The sequence below is a fragment of the Lampetra fluviatilis genome, chromosome 32, assembly GCF_964198595.1.
Source record: "Lampetra fluviatilis chromosome 32, kcLamFluv1.1, whole genome shotgun sequence".
In the NCBI taxonomy this organism is placed as follows: Eukaryota; Metazoa; Chordata; class Hyperoartia; order Petromyzontiformes; family Petromyzontidae; genus Lampetra; species Lampetra fluviatilis.
This window is the reverse complement of record NC_136306.1, coordinates 7,251,230-7,270,935: the sequence shown is the minus strand read 5'-3', so window position 1 is coordinate 7,270,935 and position 19,706 is coordinate 7,251,230. Positions and strand designations below refer to the sequence as shown.

The 19,706-nt window shown below is 54.5% G+C and overlaps 1 protein-coding gene across 1 annotated transcript in view; it reads right to left on the bottom strand.

Moving 5' to 3' along the window:
• LOC144943691 (prickle-like protein 2) overlaps nt 1-19,706 on the bottom strand; it is a 50,583-nt gene that overhangs the window by 9,565 nt on the left and 21,312 nt on the right. Inside the window, exons 3-5 of the mRNA XM_078871434.1 lie at nt 12,114-12,227; nt 9,534-9,671; nt 5,465-5,668 (exon numbers count right to left, since the gene is read on the bottom strand). Of these exons, the coding sequence (XP_078727560.1) occupies nt 5,465-5,668; nt 9,534-9,671; nt 12,114-12,227 (456 nt within the window). The remainder of the gene's footprint in view (nt 1-5,464; nt 5,669-9,533; nt 9,672-12,113; nt 12,228-19,706) is intronic.

Sequence of the window (19,706 nt, the reverse complement as noted above, 5' to 3'; positions counted from 1 at the left end):
TTGAATATTGAGCCGATTATTAAATATATATATTTTACCCAGATAATATCTTGAGACGGAACATTTCTTATGCAAGGGTGTCCAGTGAATTATACATATTCATTCTAGATTTGAAGCTTTCGTGACTGCAAGGATTCATACGCTTAGGTTTTTTTGGTAAAGTCACGTAGGTAAAAAATAAAATTAAAAGTTAATAAAAGTAATAATGGAAATAAAATAAAAAAATAAATCACGACGTTTCGGAGGCAACACAAGTCTCCGCCATCAGGTGGGACCGTCACAGCTAAAATTACTGTGTTGCCTCCGAAACGTCGTGATTTATTATTTTATTTTCATTTTATTTCCATTATTACTTTTATTCACTTTTAATTTTATTTTTTACCTACGTGACTTTACCGAAAAAAACTAAGAGTATGAATTATACATATTTGATGCGCCGCCAATTTGTCCACAAATCCGGGCCTCGCCTGAGCTGCTTGGCGCTCTGAGCTTTTGCCCGGCTTGCTTTACGCCCCACGACGCCACTGGGAGTGAGGATTACATTCGAAGCCTGGCTCGTGCCGCCTGAAAGGGCTCGCTTGTCTGCTCAGGGACCTAAGTGGTGCTGACAGGTAGCGGTGGGGGCGGTGTGGGCGGTTTGGGGCCTGTGTGGGCCGGTGGGGAGGGAGGGAATTATGATGATGATGGTGGTGGGGGGTGGTGAGGGATGCAAATGAGGCGAGACAGAGGCCTTTAAAAATTCACGGTGGTGGTGGCGGCAGCAGCTCGAGTGATGGATGGAAGGAGAGATTGGAAACACAGGAGGGAAAAAGGTAAAAAATAAAGTACAGACAATCCCGCCCCCACCACTCCTCTCACCTACGTCTCTGGTTAACCCATTGGCCCTGTCCGGCATCGCTGTGGGACACGCCAGTGACCGCCGCCTATCATCAGAGGACACACGTAATCACAATCGTGGCCTTCGATCATGCGGGACAGAACCTGCCGAGTCCTCAGTGCTATTCTGCCATCTCCAAGCCCACCTTGCAGCGGCTCGCAACACTTAAAGCTCTGCATAGGATAGAATTAATACTCCGTTGCGACACCGTCATCTCCCACCTCGGGAAGCGTAAACAACTAAGCCTTCGCACAAATTTGATTCAAGAGTCCACGACTGTGCCACCATCTGGCGGTCACCTCGCGTGCTCAAACCTAGGGTTGGTCTCCCATCCAAGTGCCTTCTTATTGAAATCGAGCACGAAAGCAGGGAAACCGGGAGTGCAAAAATTGCCAGGGGCATAGCTTGTCCTTCCCCCGGCACCTCCGATTAGCGCGGTCGCACGCAGGCACGCACGTTGAACCTCTTTCGCGCCGCACGTCGCCAGACGCGCCAATCGGAGGCGGGCTACGGACGGTGCGAAGTAAGTTCAAACACACGGATCGTTTCGCTTTTTTGACACTCGGGCCGAGCGAAGCGCGCGCGATTGGCGGTCGGCTCGCGTGCGTCTCAGTCGGCCCAGCGATCGCGGCGAGGGCCGCTGGCGCTCATCTCGCCGAGGAGCGACGGGAGGGGGGGATGGGGCACGCCGGGGTGGACGTCGAGGTGAAGCCCGAGATGGAAATTGGTGCGGATTTGTTGTTGTTGTTGTCCCCATTAATGCAGAATCCCCCTACGGGGGGGCGAGCGAACGGGAGAGTGCGGTGCCGATTCGTTGACAACGGAGGAGGCGTGCGTGTCCGTAAATCAACGTCGCTTCGACTCCCTGTGGCCCGTCGCGTTTCTTTGGGTTTTTAATCCGGCAACGCCCCGATGAGTCGTCATGAGACTCTCTCGCGACAAGAAGGGTCACGCATCGAGTTTGGCGAAGCGGCGCGGCGCTTCGCGAGCACCGCGCGGCGAACCCGGCGATCCGAGTTTCTATTCCTGGCCACGGACAACATCAGCGGGCGAGCGACGTCTGAACCGGTCCCGAGCATCACAGTCGCCGCCACTCACTGCCACCGCCGCCGTCGTGTCGCGACCCGCACTGACCAGCGTGGTGAAGCATGGTCAAACAACCATCACAGCCGACACCGCATGGGTGAGGTATTGACACAGGGCTGCCAATTATTATTGAATCCCAATCGGTACTTGGGTTAAGAGAGACGACGGAAGGAGGCGGCCATCAACAGAGAGCATTAATGACGGGGCAGAAGGTGTCCTATTTAGTTATGTTTCGAGTCTGGCTCACTCGGCGCAATGCCGAGGGTAAGATCAGACGCAACACGCATCCCAACGAACGTGTCCGACCCTGCCCGGCACGCACGCCCCAGCAAAATCAGAGCGTTCCTTCTGTGCGCGCATCCGCCCTCGTCCCGTCAGCAGCAATCGCGTCGTCGTCATCGTCCAATTTAAACACGTGGGTTTGCATTGTTGGCCGTTGGAAACGAACCTCCGGTTAAGCACGAAGGGCTACCTACGGCTGGCCACGCAAGCTTACGTTAGACGCATACAAACGAACGCGCTCTCACGGGGAAGAGCGGCGGTGTTGGTTCAGGCGACGGGAAATGCGCGTGAAGATTGGAGGTGATGGGTGCGGGTGGGGGGGTGAGAGGGTGGAAGGGTGAGGGGCGGTGTTGGGGGGTTTGGTACGGGGGGGGGGGGGTGGGGCACGCACGAACATGGCTTGCAGATGTCTCCGTGAGAAGGCAGTGGCGACCAAGAAATCCGTCGGTACCATTCGGAATATAATAATAACGGAAAAAACTAAATACATAACACGGCCGTCAACTTCGCAGTGGCACGGCCAACGTGACGCGAGTCGGCGAGGGCGCAACGTTTAAACAAACGCAAACGCTGATGGACGCGCAGTTTATAAAGCCTTCTAGCACCCGAGGTCGGCCTCGATGACAGCTCGAGTTTAGAATGATTCAATACAAATTGGATGGGACCGCTGATCGAGCATCGCGGGTGGGAGCCTGGCGACGCCGGCGAGCGCGCAGCAGATTCCCCCCCTTACCGCTCCCAAGCTGCTCACGCTCTGAGCTCCACGAGGTTTGACGGCGGTAAGCCATCCGGACAACACTGCGGTTAGGCCACCCGGTTAGGCCACTCGGTTAGGCCACCCGGTTAGGTCATCCGGTTAGGCCACCCGGTTAGGTCACCCGGTTAGGCCACCCGGTTAGGTCACCCGGTTAGGCCACCCGGTTAGGTCACCCGGTTAGGTCACCCGGTTAGGTCACCCGGTTAGGTCACCCGGTTAGGCCACCCGGTTAGGCCACCAGGTTAGGCCACCTGGTTAGGCCACCCGGTTAGGTCACCCGGTTAGGCCACCCGGTTAGGTCACCCGGTTAGGTCACCCGGTTAGGTCACCCGGTTAGGCCACCCACTTAGGCAACCCGTGCTAGACCCACGTTCGTCCGCGAGATCCATTCCGAGGGTCGACCTCGGCCCGGCGTCCCTCCTGCACGGTTTCATAAAAATGTGGTACCGATTTGTGGGAAAGGCTCTGACCTAACCGCCTAGAATTGTGCTCGGTCGGCTTGAGCCTAGGGTAGTCCCTGGGAGGGGCGACCTGAAACGCGCGAAACGAAGGGCGCTGCGACGCCACGCTGGCAATCAAAGGGTCGCGCGGCAGAAAACCCATCTGGCGCTGCGCTACGCCGCATCCTGCCACGTGTGCTCCCAACAGCTGGGCGTGACGTCTCGCCGAGCGTTATCCGGGTCGCTGGTTGACTGGAGGAGGCGGCACGCGACGCTTATCGGCACATCCCATTGTTAGAGGTGCACGGGACGTGGCGTGCCGGGGTGCGAGAAAAAACAAATTTCAGGGTTGCCGACAAGGCGGGAAGGACCCGGCAGAAGTTAGGCCCCCCGGAAGCAATGAGCATGTTGGGGCCGGGGGCCTTCGACTGTCCGCAGCTCGCGGGCAACGTCCCGAGGGTGAGCGAGCGGGGCGAGCTCGCCAAGCGAGAGAGGGGCGACTACGCGAGCAAGGGAACGAGCGAGGGGACAGAGGCGAGCGAGAGACAGCGCTGCACCCCACGAGACTCGCGCCCTCTCCTGCACGATGAGACCGTCCCGGTGCAAAATCAGACACCCCCTACTCACGAGACCTGCCCCCCCCCCCATCTCCTCCGCAGCGGCAGAGGATTAACTCCGCAGCTGAGGCCGTCAAGGATTTGTACAGAAATAGACGGCCCCCCTCTGCCTGAAGCAGGTTAATAAATAAATATCGTGGGGGGGGGGGGGGGAACCAAACAACCCCTCAGCGAGGAGGAAAAGCCATAAAGGGTTCAAATGTCAGCATGGGGAAGAAAACGGTCAATAAACTCCACACTGGCTGGGGGCGAGAAAGAGAGCGGGAGAGAGACCCCGAGGTGCATTCGGGGCGCACGCCGCTTATCCCGGGGCGACAGAACGTGCCGGTTAATGTGCGCAGGCCCTCTCCGAAAAGGAGACGAAAGAAAAAAATAAAATGCCGGACATATTACGACGACAACGAAAAAAATTATAGACGCGGAACTGTGCGGCGGGATTGAATAGAGTTGCCAGCGTTATTGAAACTCCCGTTGCGTGCGTTTGTGTGTGTTTTTTTATTATCCCTCAAAGCCATGCAAGAGTCTTCGGATGGCAAAGTGGATTAAAAAAAAAATATATAAAGTAATCTCCCTCTCTCCGCTCACCGCGTCCCCCTTATAATCACCCAACCGTGGAACGCCGCGGTTGAGTGCGGTGCCGCGGTGTGACCGGTTACCGAGCCGGCATTCTGCCATTCCGGCACGATGATCATTCCCACCGAGGCGTTACTGTTTGCCGACGCGTGCCACGTAACCGGACTCAACCTCCCGCGAATTAAAACGAGCAAGACGAACGATGAAACCGAAGAGACGTGAGGACGAATATAACGCGGGGGAGAGGGGTGCTGGCATTGGCCCTGGTGCAATGAATTAATTGAGCCCCCTCCCCGTCCCAATTTCTACTCCGACGACAGTCCGTGATGATCTTGGCCGAGAGTTGGTGTTCATACACAACGAGGGTACAAGGGTGCAGCCCTGCGCTATTGCTTCCTCATGCCAGTGTTGTCAGGAGGAGCTCTGGAGTGGCCCCTTGAGCGAGTATTTTGGGCCTACTGCTCTTCCACATGGGCCAGACCATCAGGAGAGGATCGGGCACAAGAGCGGAACGAAACGTAAGCACGAGGATTGGGCGATCGCTGTGAAATCGCAACGGCGATGGACAACGTCGGCAGCGACAGCAATTTCGTTTTTCCCGACTGTTCGCTTTGTTGTCGTCACGATCGTCATCATCATCATCACGATCACGATCGTTGTCATCGTCGTCATCATCCCCCCGATCGCGATCGTCATCACCATCATCACGATCATGATCGTCGTCATCGTCATCATCACGATCATCGTCGCCATCATCACGATCCGCGTCGCCATCGTCACGATCACGATCGTCGCCAACGCGACCGCGATCGTCGCCGCTGCTCCGCCTCACCTCGTCGCACGCGGCGCAGCGCGGCTTGAGCCGCTCGGCGTGGTGCCGCCCGCAGTAGAGCTTCCCGTCCACGAAGAAGTAGATGAGGTCGACGAGGAGCTCCCGGCACGCGGCGCACACGAAGCAGGCGGGGTGCCAGCACGGGGTGTGCCCCGCGCGCGACGCAAACACCGCCATCTCGCCTCCGCCGATGCCACCGCCGCACTGCGGAAGAGAGGGTGGCGGGGGGGGGTGGATGGAGAACGGGCGCGGGGAGCGGAGGGGAACACGGAAGATTTGTTCGTTAGTATAGAGAACCGCTCTCGCTTGCTCGCTCGCTCTCTCCTCTCTCTTCCCCCCACGATGACCGGTCGCGTTCCTGTTTTCGCGGTTGCGCTTGGCGCGGTTCTCCGCTGCGTTTTCCGGGTTGTACCCGGGGCTGGGAGGTGGGGGGGGGGACAGGCGGTCAGTCGTAGGCAGAGGAGAAGAGAAAGACGTCGAGCCTGCACTTGCAACAGGCAGAGCAGTCGACAGCACGGGCTGTAGGGGGGAGCTCCACCGAGGCTGCGAGGGCCAACGGAGGAGAATAAGCGACCTCCCACCGAGCGGAGGCTGACGTGGCGGGGATCGACAGAGAGCCTTGGTTGCTGGAGCGGAGAGCGCGCATGGAGGGGAGTAGAGTGAGCTCAGAGGGGGGAGAGGTAAAGGGTGCAGGGGAGTAGCGTGAGAGGGGGGGGGGGGGCGAGTCCACGGAGGACGCGAATCTCTCTTCTCCGCCGCCGCTACCGCCCCCCCCCCCGTCACGGCGCAGCGGAGTAGAACGTGGCAGCAGCGTACGTTGCTGCCGAGTCAAACGGCGTCGGGAGGGACCCAGGTGGCGGTGGGGGGGGGGGGGACCGGTGGTGGCGAGTGGGGGGGGCAGAGGAAAACAACGCGAGGCCCCGGCAGGGCGCGTTTTGCGCCGCAAGCCAAAACACCAGCGGAAGTGGCGAGAGACGGGATTTTGTTTGCTCAGGGCACGCGGGGGGGGGGGGGCTCACGAAGGATGCCCTCGTGTTTTCATTAAATATCTGGTTACACGTCGAGCGTCCCTCGCCGCCCAGACTAATTTTCTCTCTTCCATCGGGGGGCCAGCTGTGCGCCGAAAACCGTTAACGAAATAATGAAAAGTAAATATATATATAAAGGTGGGTCGGACATGGGCCGGTCAAGAGATGCCCCCCCTCCCACCCACCGGCCTGGGAATGGGCTAAGATACTGATGCGGTTGGGGTTCTCACGCGGGCTGCCAGGCGATGGCCTCGGCCAGGTGTTTTTAACAATCGCTGCTCGCGCACACAATACAAAAAAAAAACCCATCATGTTAAAAGTTAGTTTTTCACCTGATCCACCAACCCCTTCGTCACGACCCTCCACAGAGCTCGATTACAGGCAGCCACAACGCAGCAGGAGCAGCAGTGGCGGTAACCACCGCTGGTCCAATCGTGCTCGGATATGAACAGCAGCCCCACGGGCTCAGAGTATCATAGCTTGCGCACGCACGCAGGCAGGCAGCGCGCACAGCATCTACCCTGCTAACATTTGCCTCCTTTCTTGTTTTGTTATTTCCTTCAGATTATGTTTTTGTTTAAACCTGCCACCGCCAGGCCAGGCAGGTGCGTGCCAGAAACATGACATCGCCATCATCCCAAGGCTCAGGGCAAAACATTTTTATATCTAGCGCTTCATAAGCCCACGACGTGCCCTGTAACGACGACTCGGACGCTGGCGGCTATTTGTTTGCTCCGGAGTCTTTCATTAACTCCGCCGTGGCGACTGGGGGCAAATTGCGGCGCATGGCATCGCTGGCGCGTAGTAAAGTCCACGCGGCCGCAAGTCGGGACATGGGGCCCTCAGAGGGGGGGTGGGGAGAGAATGGGTGGGGGGGGGCGAGGGCAGGGGTGGGGTGAGGAGGCAACGAAGGCTTGGGGATGGACGTGACGTGTGAGCTTCTACTCCTCCAAGGGGGGTGGGTCACGTGGCCGTTATCACTTTATATGTCACGCATTGTTGGCTCTCCTTGAAACGGATGGCGGCTCTGGGGGCACGCGCGGGGCAGTGATGTCATCCGGCTGCCTCCGTAGCCCGCAGCAGAATTGGCCCGTTCAGCGATGGCTTAATCGCTCGGCCGAATAAATGTCCTGGTGGTCGGCGCGTTGGCTCGTTAGCCGCCGCGGCCGTAGCGAGGGGCACGGCGGGCGTGGTGTGCCGCACGGTGTGCGCGTTCAATGTTTGCCGGGTGACTCTCTCCACGGGGCTGCTCGGAGCTCGTGGTGGAGGTTCCGCACTTCCCATGGCGGGGTCTGGTGTCACCCAAGGACGATTAATGTCAGCAGAAATAACATGCAATGGGGTGCTTCGGTAATCTGGTTTAAATAATTGTATATATTCTTTTTTGGTTATTCATGACGGGTGCCCATTCCAAGTCAATTTTGTTCGCGTAACGTGCCGTTATCCTCCTTTTTGTAATTTTAATCCTGTCTAAAAGGTACGGCCCCTCTTAAGTTCTTCACGCTCGGCTGGTTATATAGGACCCGGCTAATCCCTGGGCCAACTCTGGGCCAACTCAGCGGGGGATCTGGGTGGGGGGGGGTTGACATGGGGGCGGGGGAGTGGTGGTGTTGGTGGTGGGGGGGGAGTGGGATGGGAAACGTCACAAAGGCAATGGGGGGAAAGGTGACGCCCGCGACTTCGGGGGAGGCAAAATAAGCTTGACTTGAACACTGGGGGCTGGGCTGTACTTTAACCCATTCACAGCATTGATTCATTTGAAAAATAAGAATAGGTTTTACCCTTTCTGGCAATAAAACAGGAGGTGTTGCGATATTCGAACGCCAAATAGAAACCTTTTGTAAGGAATCGAGTGCTGCATTAACCACACACAGCGCTTGTGATGGACATGCACACAAACACGGCTCTGATAATTATCGACTTGCATCGTCTTTTAAACGGATTGGCCTCCACCAGAGACGGCAGCCTTCTTCGTGGCCTCGTCTCACCACCAGTGTCAGACCAGAGGACGCCAAAAGGCGAACAGCACAAAGGCAACGCCACGCGTATCGGAGCATTGAAAGCTTGGCGGCGAGCAGCTACGTCATGGGACCTTTTTTGGGACCTGTTCTTATTTTTCACTCTTTGATGCTGGCAACAACAACACATTTTTTTTTGGGAGCCTTGGGATTCGTCGCGTGCGACGATACGTTTCGGAGGGCGAACGCGGGACGACGGATCAGAATGTGACGCCGAGAAACAGGGCCGCTGCTGCCACGACACCCTTGGCTGGCCGATCGGGCCGATCGATGTCGTCGCCACCGGTGCCGTCTTCAAAACGGGGCACACGGTTTGTGTATACCGCTCAACGTTCAAATAAGCGTGCGTTCAGAGTGTTTGTCTGCGATAAAAATGTTGCACGCGATAAGCCACTTCGTTGAATTTTCGTTTGCGATGGTCCAGGTCGCTTCTGAAAAAGAGCTACGTAGCTCGGCGGGGCCTTGCCTGCTCAAATGAAAAGTAGTTTAATAGTTTGGATTCCTTTGTGGAATTACCCAAGCGCACCGTCTGCTGCCCCGAGTGGACGACCAGAAAAACCCCGAGAGATGACTCGTCAACGACGCGGGCTAAACCCTTCGGCGCGTCCTGGAGGACCCAGCAAAGAAACCCCAGTGCCAGCGAGCGAAGGAATATCATCATATCGTTGGGAGTATAAGACACGCCGGAATGAAATACGTGCCCCCAAATTTGTGCCCGGCGTCAATAAAGTTATGCAGATTTGGTCACACGCAGACACCTACCGGATTGAAAGAAGCACCCCAAACTTTTGTACGACCGATCATATCTGGATTCGAATGGAATGCCGCTGGACTCGCATCTCATTCGAGACCCAAACATCACAACCTCCTGACCTTGATATTCCTCCTCCTCAAACACATTGGTGTAACCATTAACCACATCAGAACATCAGCAGGCCAATGCGCACATGAAAATGGAAAATTAAATACAGGCCACGGCAGTGCGATTGTGGCAATGCAAATCGCGCGGCCTGGACACGTTACCTGCTCACACGTGGCGCCCAGGGCCGTGATGGGGAAGGTCTTGACGGTTCCCCGGCCGAGCGCCTCGCGCTTGCGCTGAGCGCTGAACTGCTTCAGCTCCTTCTTCTCCTCCTCGCCCAGAGAGCTGCAGTACCGCACCTGCGCCGCCGTCGCCACCGCCGTTTAACGTCGACAACAAGTCCATCGATGGGCACACCATCAACATTGCCATCGCCACCACCATCACGTCCATCAGCGACACCATCAACAACACCAAAATCATGAACGCCATCGATAACTACGACAACACCACCACCGCCGACAATGAACTACCCAATGACAACCCCACGACGACGAGCTATGTACGATGCGACAGAAGTTCAACATCATCACCATCCAAAGCACGGCCACCAAAATTCACGCGCCAAATACGGGCAGACGTGGCATCTCAGTCAGACCCTCTGCACAGATGGATTCAAGGATCCGTCTATGAACCGCCATTTTCTGTCACTCGACAACCCTGACGTTGATGCCACTTAACTACACGCCATGCCCTAATTTCTCCACATTACAAACCAATTAAATAACGCACGTCCCCCATTACGGGGGTAAATCCTCAGGTGGCACTTAGAAAACTCAATTACACCGCGGGCGATTTGCGTAGGGGGGCCACGTGGGCCGCTTACAACCACGCCCAGCCCAGCGAATATCACCAAGAGGCATCCACCACCCACACGCAAGGACAAGCCGTCCCCGTGAGGCCTACACAGGCTGCTGGGGCAAAGTGCCCCTGCACCCATTACGTGGAGGTGGTGTGGCCAAGAAGCATCACGCCCGAGTCACCTTCGTCTCCCCAGCGGAGATGTTTACACACCGAAAGGTCGGCTACGATTACGTACGATTGGCACGGTTGGTCACATACGGTGCGAACGAAGTTCAACGTACACGCCAACAAGGTACGTATTCGAGACCGAGTCGACCGGTTCAGATGATCGCCACCGCTGTTGGTCAAAGCGCACTAACCACTGGATCCCCCGCATCCACCACACGCGCACACACCACACATACATACGCACGAACGCACACACATATACACATCAAAGACAAAGAACCCCTGTATAACCTTAACAGACTGTAGGGGCAAGTGCTGTAAGCGAGTAGCACCTATGAAGGCAGGAACGGTACACGAGGGGGGGTGGGTGGCCAGCACCACGCCCGACCCCCTTTGTCTCCCCAGTGGCGACGTTTACACACCACACCAGGTACTCATTTGAGACCGAGTCGAGCTAGGGGAGGCCCAGGACCAGTTCAGATAATCGTCACTGGTGTTGGCCATGAGCAGGAATCGAACCCAGGTCGCCGGGTTCATAGCGCAGCGCGCTAACTGCTACACTACAGCTCACTGTATACACACCACCCACACACACCACCAACGCAGGCATGTGGTATCATGCGGCCTGGCAATCGGCCGGATTGCAGATCTCCCACCCGCATGAAGCGACACACCCTTCGTGTGAGGCATCTGGATTAGTCATCATCATCATCAGCAGCTCAGAAATGTACTTTCGCTGACGAAAAATCATTTGTCTAAGACTGCAGGAATGGCATTCCACGTTAAAATTGGGGGTTCCAGACTGGCTGTGTTCGTTCCATCGCTGAGGATGCTTAGGGTGGTTGGTGGTGGCGGTGGTGGGGGGTAGGAGCGGTAATGGTGGTTGTGGTGTGGTGTGGTGGTTGGTGTGGTCGATTCTGTTGGGTCGGGCTGATCGTGAACTGCACTGGGTCACTGGCGCATCAGCCCATCTTGTGAATCGGGACTTTTCCTGGAGTTTCGAAGGCATTTAGAAATTGTGGATGTTCTGGTCTTGAAGGCGAGTTGCAATGTAATCGGTACAACTCAGAATCGATGCACGCATATTTTACGTCCCTTATTTATAACCCGTTAAGTGCCTGGTGAGATCAGAAGTCTCTTTCTTTTTCAACGTGTATGAATTATACAAACCACACAGCCAACTTGGTGGAACAAAATATGCTTTTAAAACAATGACCCGTTACAAATGTGCATGAACATCCACACTCGGCTGCGACCAGTGAACGAACAGCGACCCCGAAAATGTTTAATCCGCTGTTCATAGGTGGCAATCTTTGCACCAGGGTCTCATGCCAACCGTACTACACCGGGAAAGCCTCACGGAGCCCCATGCCTCTTTTTCAGGAGGCTGCTGCCAAGATTTCGCAGTAAGGAGGGAGATAATAATCACTAAGTACAATTCCATTTGTGTGACGTGTGTGGCAAATATGTGGAACCCCCGACGCAGGCACGCGGCCGCCAGCCCCCTCGCGAACGGCATCGCGGGTACCTTTTTAAACCTCCGCTCGCAAAGCGGGCGGGCCGCGCACGATTATGACTACGCTCGATACGCACGCCGCAGCATTGATCAGGGTGGCCACTCGAATTCGAACCGAGCCGCGGACCTCTGCAACGCCGCTGGGCCACGTCTCCGGTAACGGCACGAACACGCGAGCGTGCGAGAGAGCGCCGTGCGTGTGGTGCCGCGGGCGACATCGCGACCCCCATCCCGACTCCCGGGGTGTCCTCACCTCGTTGTCGTGGGGCGGCAGCTGTCGCAGCAGTTGCTCGATGCGGTGTTTCTCTCCGGAGCTGTTCACGTACGGCACGCGGTCCTCCGGCAGGCAGCAGAAATACCGGTGGACCTGCGACGGTCATCGTCGTTGCGGGAACAGAAAAGGGTTGTTTAGTTTACATATCGATATTTTTTTCTGTTAGATGCAGTCAAACGAACAAGTTGGCGTGGGAGCAGATTCCAGGGGTGGATTCTAGTAGCCGTGCATATCCGCACAAGTTAGTCCGCTCAAGGGTTTGCGACCAAGCACAGTGTTATTCCGATACATGTGTATGCATACAAAGGGCTTGATATCTCACGGAGTATTCTCCGGCTCTCTGGCAGACTGGAGTAGGCATGTGCCTCGTGGTCACAGCTGCAGGTGACAAGCGTGGCGGATGTGGTGTGCCGAGCGCGGAAATGTTTCGCCGACTTGGGACATGTCTGGCTGAAATGAAGCTTTGTATATGACCCGCGTGGTGAAGTATGGTCAAACCATGCCCCCCCCCTCCCTGTTACCGCCATGGAGTTGGGAAGCCTTCATCCATTGGTGGAACGAGATGGGCGAAGTTTATTTATTTCTTCTATATAAACTATATATTGAAATCACCAGAGGGGCCTTAAAGGTGTTTCTCAGAGGGGAGAAACATATTAGGCCTAAGTTAAAGGCATACCATTAAAGCGTTGTTCATTTTAAGAGCTGGCTAAGTTTACATATTGGGACGGCTTGAAGAAAAAAAAAAAGATTTTCCCCCTCCTAAAAAATTCCAAATTGTGCCCAGCGCATGCCGAATATAAATTACCTGCAACGTCTACACAGGGCGCACGGTCATAGCTCAAGTCAATAAGCATTTACATAGTCTCCAGTTATTTTGGCGGCAATAAGTCACATGGCTTGCAGGAGCAGCAGCCAGCAGCAGCGAGCAGCCATCCAAGCCAACCGGCGGAAGACGGTGGCGATATATATTTTTAAACGCAAGCGTGCGACGTTTACAATGCCCACCTGCGCTCTGCTTACCGCTATCGACAGGCAGACGATAACAACGTCCATCAGCAAACAGAGACAAAGATCCCCCCCGTACAGCCTTAACAGACTGCTTGGGGCGGCAAGTGCTGTTAGCGAGCACCTATAAAAGCTGACACCGGCGCACGAGGGGGTGGGTTGCCAGCATCACGCAGGGCCGTCTTTGTCTCCCCAGTGGCGATGTTTACACACCGCACCAGGTGCTCATTTCAGGTTGAGTCGACCTAGGGGAGGCCCAGGACCAGTTCAGATAATCGTCACCGGTGTTGGCTGTGAGCCGGGTTTGTGGCACAGTTCGCTAACCACTATGCCACTATACACAGACTGTCGGAGCAAGTATTGTTAGCGATTAACTATTAAGGGTCGGCACGGCGCATGAGGGGAGCACGAGGGGGAGGGGGGGGAGGTGGTGGCCCAAACCACAACTCCCTGGTGCTGATGTTGTACACACTGAAACAAACGTATTCATTTAAGGCCGAGTCGACCTATTGGAGGCCCGGGACCGGTTCTGATAATCCTTATTTGTTGTTGGCCGTGAGCGGGAATCGAACTGGGATCGCCCGGCTCGTAGCGAGTCGTGCTAACCGCTGCACCACCGCTCCGCCCACGTCGGTGCTCACGCTCGCACGCTGGCACGCACGCACGCACGGAGTCACGTCCGCGAGTCGCATCCACAGCGCACAGCAGCACGAACCCATACACGCCCCATATTTGAACACAGGAACGCATTAAGAAACACACAGAGGGGGGCCGCTGTTTGAATTTTTTGTGTTTTTGTGCCGCGGTTGTTTGTGTTGACGCAACGCCAGCAGGCCCCGAATGCCAAGGGCAACATCCCCACCGCCCGCGAGAGAACCACAGTGCGATCCGTTCAAGGCGGTGTTTGCTTTAAAGCGCGAGTTGCCTTTTCTGAACCGACCGAGCGGACGAGGAGGTTTTTAAAACACGCGCGGGTATGGGCGGGCGGGCGGGCGCGGACGGGCGTATGGGCACTCGCGAGGGCACTCGGTGTGACGCTTGGGAGGCCGGTCTGATGCGCGGCGAACGCACACGGATGGCACGTAGCCTCGGTGGCGATTCTTCGACGGGGCTGTCGCGACCCAAAGCTGCGATCCGATTCGAGGATGGACGCATTATTTTGTTCTCGCGTTTGCCGTCTCGCTCGTGTCGTTTCTAACCGTCGTTATTTCTGGTCTCGTTTCTCTCCGTCGGCGTGCGTGCGACGTTCGCATACGTTTTGCATGACATTTGCAAGAAGTGAAAACACATTTTGGGGCACTTAGTCGTCGCTGAACTTTGTGACATTAGCTGCAGACGCCGCTGCGCGTGTTATTACGTCTCGAGTAATGTGCAGTGGTGTCCGCCCTGCGCTTATGAAAACATCGATTCCTTGTCACGTGATTTCACGAGTGTCCTGCAATCTACAGTGCCAACGACTCGACGCATCATTGCACCCTTGGTCACTGCCTTCTCCTCACCTCCTTTTACGTCTTACAAATTGGTAATAAAATCTCCGCTGGAAGCAGAAGCCGTTTGATTGGATCTCAGCGGTAGCTCTGTGGCGTCCGCTTCTGTGAGCCATGCTTCACTTGAAGGGTTGCAATGCTCTGCTAGAGATCCGAACGAATTCTTCGTCCCGTGGCACGATGCCGATGGACGGAAATTACCAAAAAAACGAGACAAAAATCTCCACTGTAAACATTATTCACAATTTCAGCTTGAAAAATGTATTTTGCAATAAGTTTGCGAGGGTCTGTTTCGCGTCTGTATCTGCTCTCGTAACCCACCCAGGTCTCCCTTGCAATGAGAGACTCTGTGCGCTCTCAACGGGCTCTCAACTGGTTTTTAAATACCGGCTTTTGGAGAGAGAGACATTCACAATCCTGTTCACCAGCAACAGCGATGAAGGGCATGAGTTTATTGTGCGCCAGACTTATGTAAGGAGGCTTGCTTAGCAGAGACCCGCCGTGGATTTATTTCCCGACTTAGCCACGTCTGCTCTCTGCCCCCCCCCCGCCACCGCCACCAAGTGTCCACCTTCAAAAATTGTGTGTTTTGTTAAACTCTCCAGCCTTGTGTTTTCACAGCCCTGTGCGCGCGTCCCCCCCACCACCCCCCCCCCCCCCACGTGTTGGCGAGCACCGTTTGATGTGCTAGAACCGCTGCCGGGTTGTGAGGGCTCTCCTCCGCTGCAGAGAGAGACGTGGAAACTCGCCGGAGCAGGGTGTTGGGTGATAACGCGTAAAGGCGCGGCCCTGCAATTGATCGCGGACGACACCGCTGGCGGAAGGGGCCGCCACTTCGAGGGAGCTCCGGAGAGCCCCTTGTATTGGGGACTTTTGGCCTACTCTTTTACTCTGGCCAGACGTCTTGGAAGGGGTGTGAGCAACCCACAACATTGCCCACACCGAGCGTGAAGCCGCCCACCGGCGAACCGTGGGTAAATATCATCATGGGACCTCCTTTGCCAGTACCAAAATATACTGACAGGGTTTTTCCCCTTTTTTTCTGGCAACAAAACTGACACCTTTTGCAAGGAATCATGCTTACATTAACCACAATACTTGCAGTTTTTTGTTTGCATTTGACTGCAAGTATTGTGGTTAATGTAAACATGATTCCTTGCAAAAGGTGTCAGTTTTGTTGCCAGAAAAAAGGGGAAAAACCCGTGGGTAAATAATCGAGGCTTTTTTTTCACTTTATTTTTACGTTACTTTTTTTTCCGTTTCCCCCACGGGAAAATTCCAAGCGCCGTGCACTTTTCTTCGTTACGTGGCGAAGTTGACAAACGAAATCCCTGTATCAAAATGTGAAGATTCATAGTTAGGATAATCTCGATTTTTTTTTACGTTTCTCTCTCTCTCAGCATTAATTCTCCTGCCTTTCTCTCTCTCCTCAGCTTCTCTTTCCTGCCTTCTTTAGATTCATTTTCTCAGACCAGACATGGCGATCGTTCGTATCCTGGTTCCGTGTTTTTCTCCGTTTGCATTTTTGAAAATATTACTGCAATTAAAAAAATCTTAAATAATTATTCTATTTGCGTTAAAGCTCGGCCGTTGGCCACCGCCAGCTTTTTCTTAACAAGCATTTCTGTGAAATACTTTCATGCCACATGAATGATGACCTTTAGGTATAAGATAAAAATGAAATTTTTCTTTGACAAGAGCAGCAAAGCTTTATCATTACTATGTTTTAATAATGGAACCCCCCCTCCCCCCCAACAAGATTTCACTGCATTCGAATAAAATAGCAGTGCATGTTCACAACAATATCAAACTTGCCGTGTTACGTTCCAGGAATTAACCCCGTTAATTGTTTGCAGGGGGGCTTGATAAGCCGATAAACGCTTACTTGAAAGTTTTTTGCCCGCTGAAGAAACAACCACAACCACCGCGCAAGTACTTAGAAACACGCGCACATACAAGTTAGGTGACTTCTCTGTAAAGAGAGGCAACGCATTACATTACACTACAGGGGACGGAGCGGCGGTGCAGTGGTTAGCGCACTGCACAATGACACTGACGAACGTGAGTTGGATTCGCAACCACGGCTGACATCGGTGACGAGCGATGCCTGAACAGGTCCTGCGGTGAAATATGTTCAAACAACCCGCCGACGACGATCGACAGACAAATGGCTATAATTTACGATTCATTATGAATGAGATTTTAAATAAAATAAATTACGAATACAAACTTTGGGACTGCACTGGCGATGGCATGCAGGCAAAGCAAAAAAAAGGACTAAAATCCACGTGCACGCATGGATTCCGTCGCGCTTTCCAACGTGCGTCTGTCCTCGACATCATTTAGTCAGCCTGATGGGGTAGCAGTCCAGGCAATCGTCCGATAAATTTTTGCCAATTTTACAAACACAACTTTATATTAAAAGTTCTGTTCATATTGGATCATGGTGACGAGAGTTACGTTACAGGCGGACAGGCAGAGCCATGGCGTGAACGCTTCCAACCTTGGCTGGAAAGCGTTAAAGAATCGCTCGCCAAACCTCTACTGTAAAATAAAAAAAAATGAATCGGTGAACGGCCGCATTCCTTGCCGCAATTTTCACCCAATGCCCACCGTTCCAACCGGTGACGAACGGCTGCGGTCGTGGCCGGCATAGTTCGGCATGTTCGCCGGGCCGGCCGGCCGGACGGCCGTAGACTGCGGCGCAATGATGATAACAGCAATATTAATAATAAATATTAAAAAGGAAACTGCGGGCTTGGGGTCTGCGTCGCTCGCGGGTGTACTGACCACACTAGGGCCGGTGCGCGTTGTCATAACACAACGGCGAGGCTTGTCGAACCTCACCGCGCCCCGACGGAGCAAAGCCAGACGTTTAACCCCCTTTGATGCTAAACCTCCCGCGATCGAGGGCTACAAATGCCACGGCTGCCTCTTGACTTTTTTTTCTTCCTCCCAGCACAGCTAACCAACCAACCTCCCCCCACCCACCCGCCCGCCCGCCCGCCCCATCAGCCCCCAACTATTCCCCCCACCAACCCCAACAACCACGATACTTTCCACCAACTACTAAGAAAAATATTGTGAGAAACCCGACTGCTTCTTCTCCTCGTGGGCCAGCTGCTCGGCAACGCTTGTATGATTATTGTCGCGGTTGGCGAGATTCAGACGGGTGGACGGCTTCAAGAGTAGCCCAAGAAAAGGTTTACAACAAAATAACAAAGGAAAAGGTGCAGCTCTGTAATTTCTTGTTCAGGTCCCTGTTGGTGAAAGGGCCTCCGTCAGCCAGAGCTCTAGCGAGCCACTCTGTAGAGGGCCGCCCAGTTTTCTTGGAAGTTTACCCAAACTTTACCCTACCACAACGTGACCTACCTACCGATCAACTAAACTGAGGTGTACCCGTTATTTAATTTTTTTTTTTATTTTAGCAGGTAAGGCCCACTGAGCTATATAGCTCTTTTTCAGAACGGACTTAGCCACAAATAAAGTGGCTTATCATATGGAAATTTATAGCAGCCAAATACTCTAAACGCGTGATTATAAATGTGGAGGGAAAAACCACAAGACCCGGAGAAAAATCCACGCGACCACGGGGATAACGTACAAACTCCGAATATACACCAGGCGTCAGGGTCAGGATCGAGCGCACGACCTCCTGTGTACTAGGCGAGGTAGTTAACATCTCGCCACCGTGACGCCCACGCGTTTGCGGAGGCTGGACTCTTATCCCAAGGTATTGAAGCCAGCTTGTAAAGTCCAAGTGGGGGTCAGGGCAGTAAAAGCAACAACAACAACAAAAACCACAGAAAAACGAAAGTAGCGTTTAAGCTCTGTGCTCATTACCTTGTTGGAAAAGACCTTAAATCTGTCTCACCCCCCCCCCCCCTCTAAGCCCTCTGTCTAATTGAAACCAGGGCAGAGGCTATTATATGGGTTTCTCTCTCTCTCTCTCCCCCTCGCTCCGCATCTCGGCTGTGCCTGCTAATAGGATTTGGTGGCTTTTAGTGGTGACTCTGTCATGTTCTCCTACAACTCCCCCCCCCCGCTCCACAACCCCCACAAAACCCCCTTATGCCGCCATCCTCTCCGCCACTCCTTCCCCTACCGCTTATCCTCATTAGTTCCATTCTGCCACTCTCAGCCCCTGTCCGCCATGCCTCTCCAACACAACACCCACAACTCCCGGTTTCCCCAGGAACAGCCGCTGACCACTGCCGTCCCCCATCCACACGTCCGTCCACTTTCACCCGACCGAGTGGCGGAGGATCGCGCGAACTTGCGCTTGGTGCACGGTCTCGCACGAGCGGAAGCCGCGGTTTAAAGATGTCGACTCCCTCGCCTGGCATGCAGGAGGGTCGTGGGTTCGATCCCGACCCTGACGCCTGCTGCTGTACATTTGGAGTTTGCGCGTCTCTCTCCCCGTGGTCGCGTGAATTTTTCTCCAGGCCCTCCGGTTTTTCCCTCCCCATCTAGAATCAAAATTTCTTAAAGAGTATTTGGCCGCATGATGAAAAGCCACTTTCTTGAGCTATTATTTGTGGCCTGGTCGCTGCTGAAAAAGAGCTGCATAGCTCAGTGGGCCTTACTTGCTAAAATAAAATATATATTTTAGTTTTAGCTTAGGAGAGGGTGGCCGCTGCAGAAAAGGGCGATCGTGGATTGCGAGCCGGTTCCCGCGCGCAAGACGGACGAATGGTCGGACACGGCAACGCTTCCCATCCTCGCGTCTCAAACAATTTAGCGTCGCTGCACAGCTGGCCAGCCGCGGCAGCCAAGGAGGACGCCACTCGCGCAGGAGGAAGGGGAGGAGGACTGCCAACGAAATCCTCGGGGTCCTCCCCTACTTGCCCACATGTGTTGTTTCATCTGGAAGTCAGCTCATGCGCCCAGACTGAAAACCAAGACTCTTGACCTCTATCTTGCTCGGCGATCGGCGTGTCTGCAGTGCCAGAAGGCTTTGCCCCAATTCCGATCGCCCTACCTCTGGGTCAATTCATGTCAAGCCGGGGGGGCCCTGGCGTTTTCGACGGGTGAAAAACAGCATCATTATATTCAGGTGGGCCCCCAAAGTGTATCCATA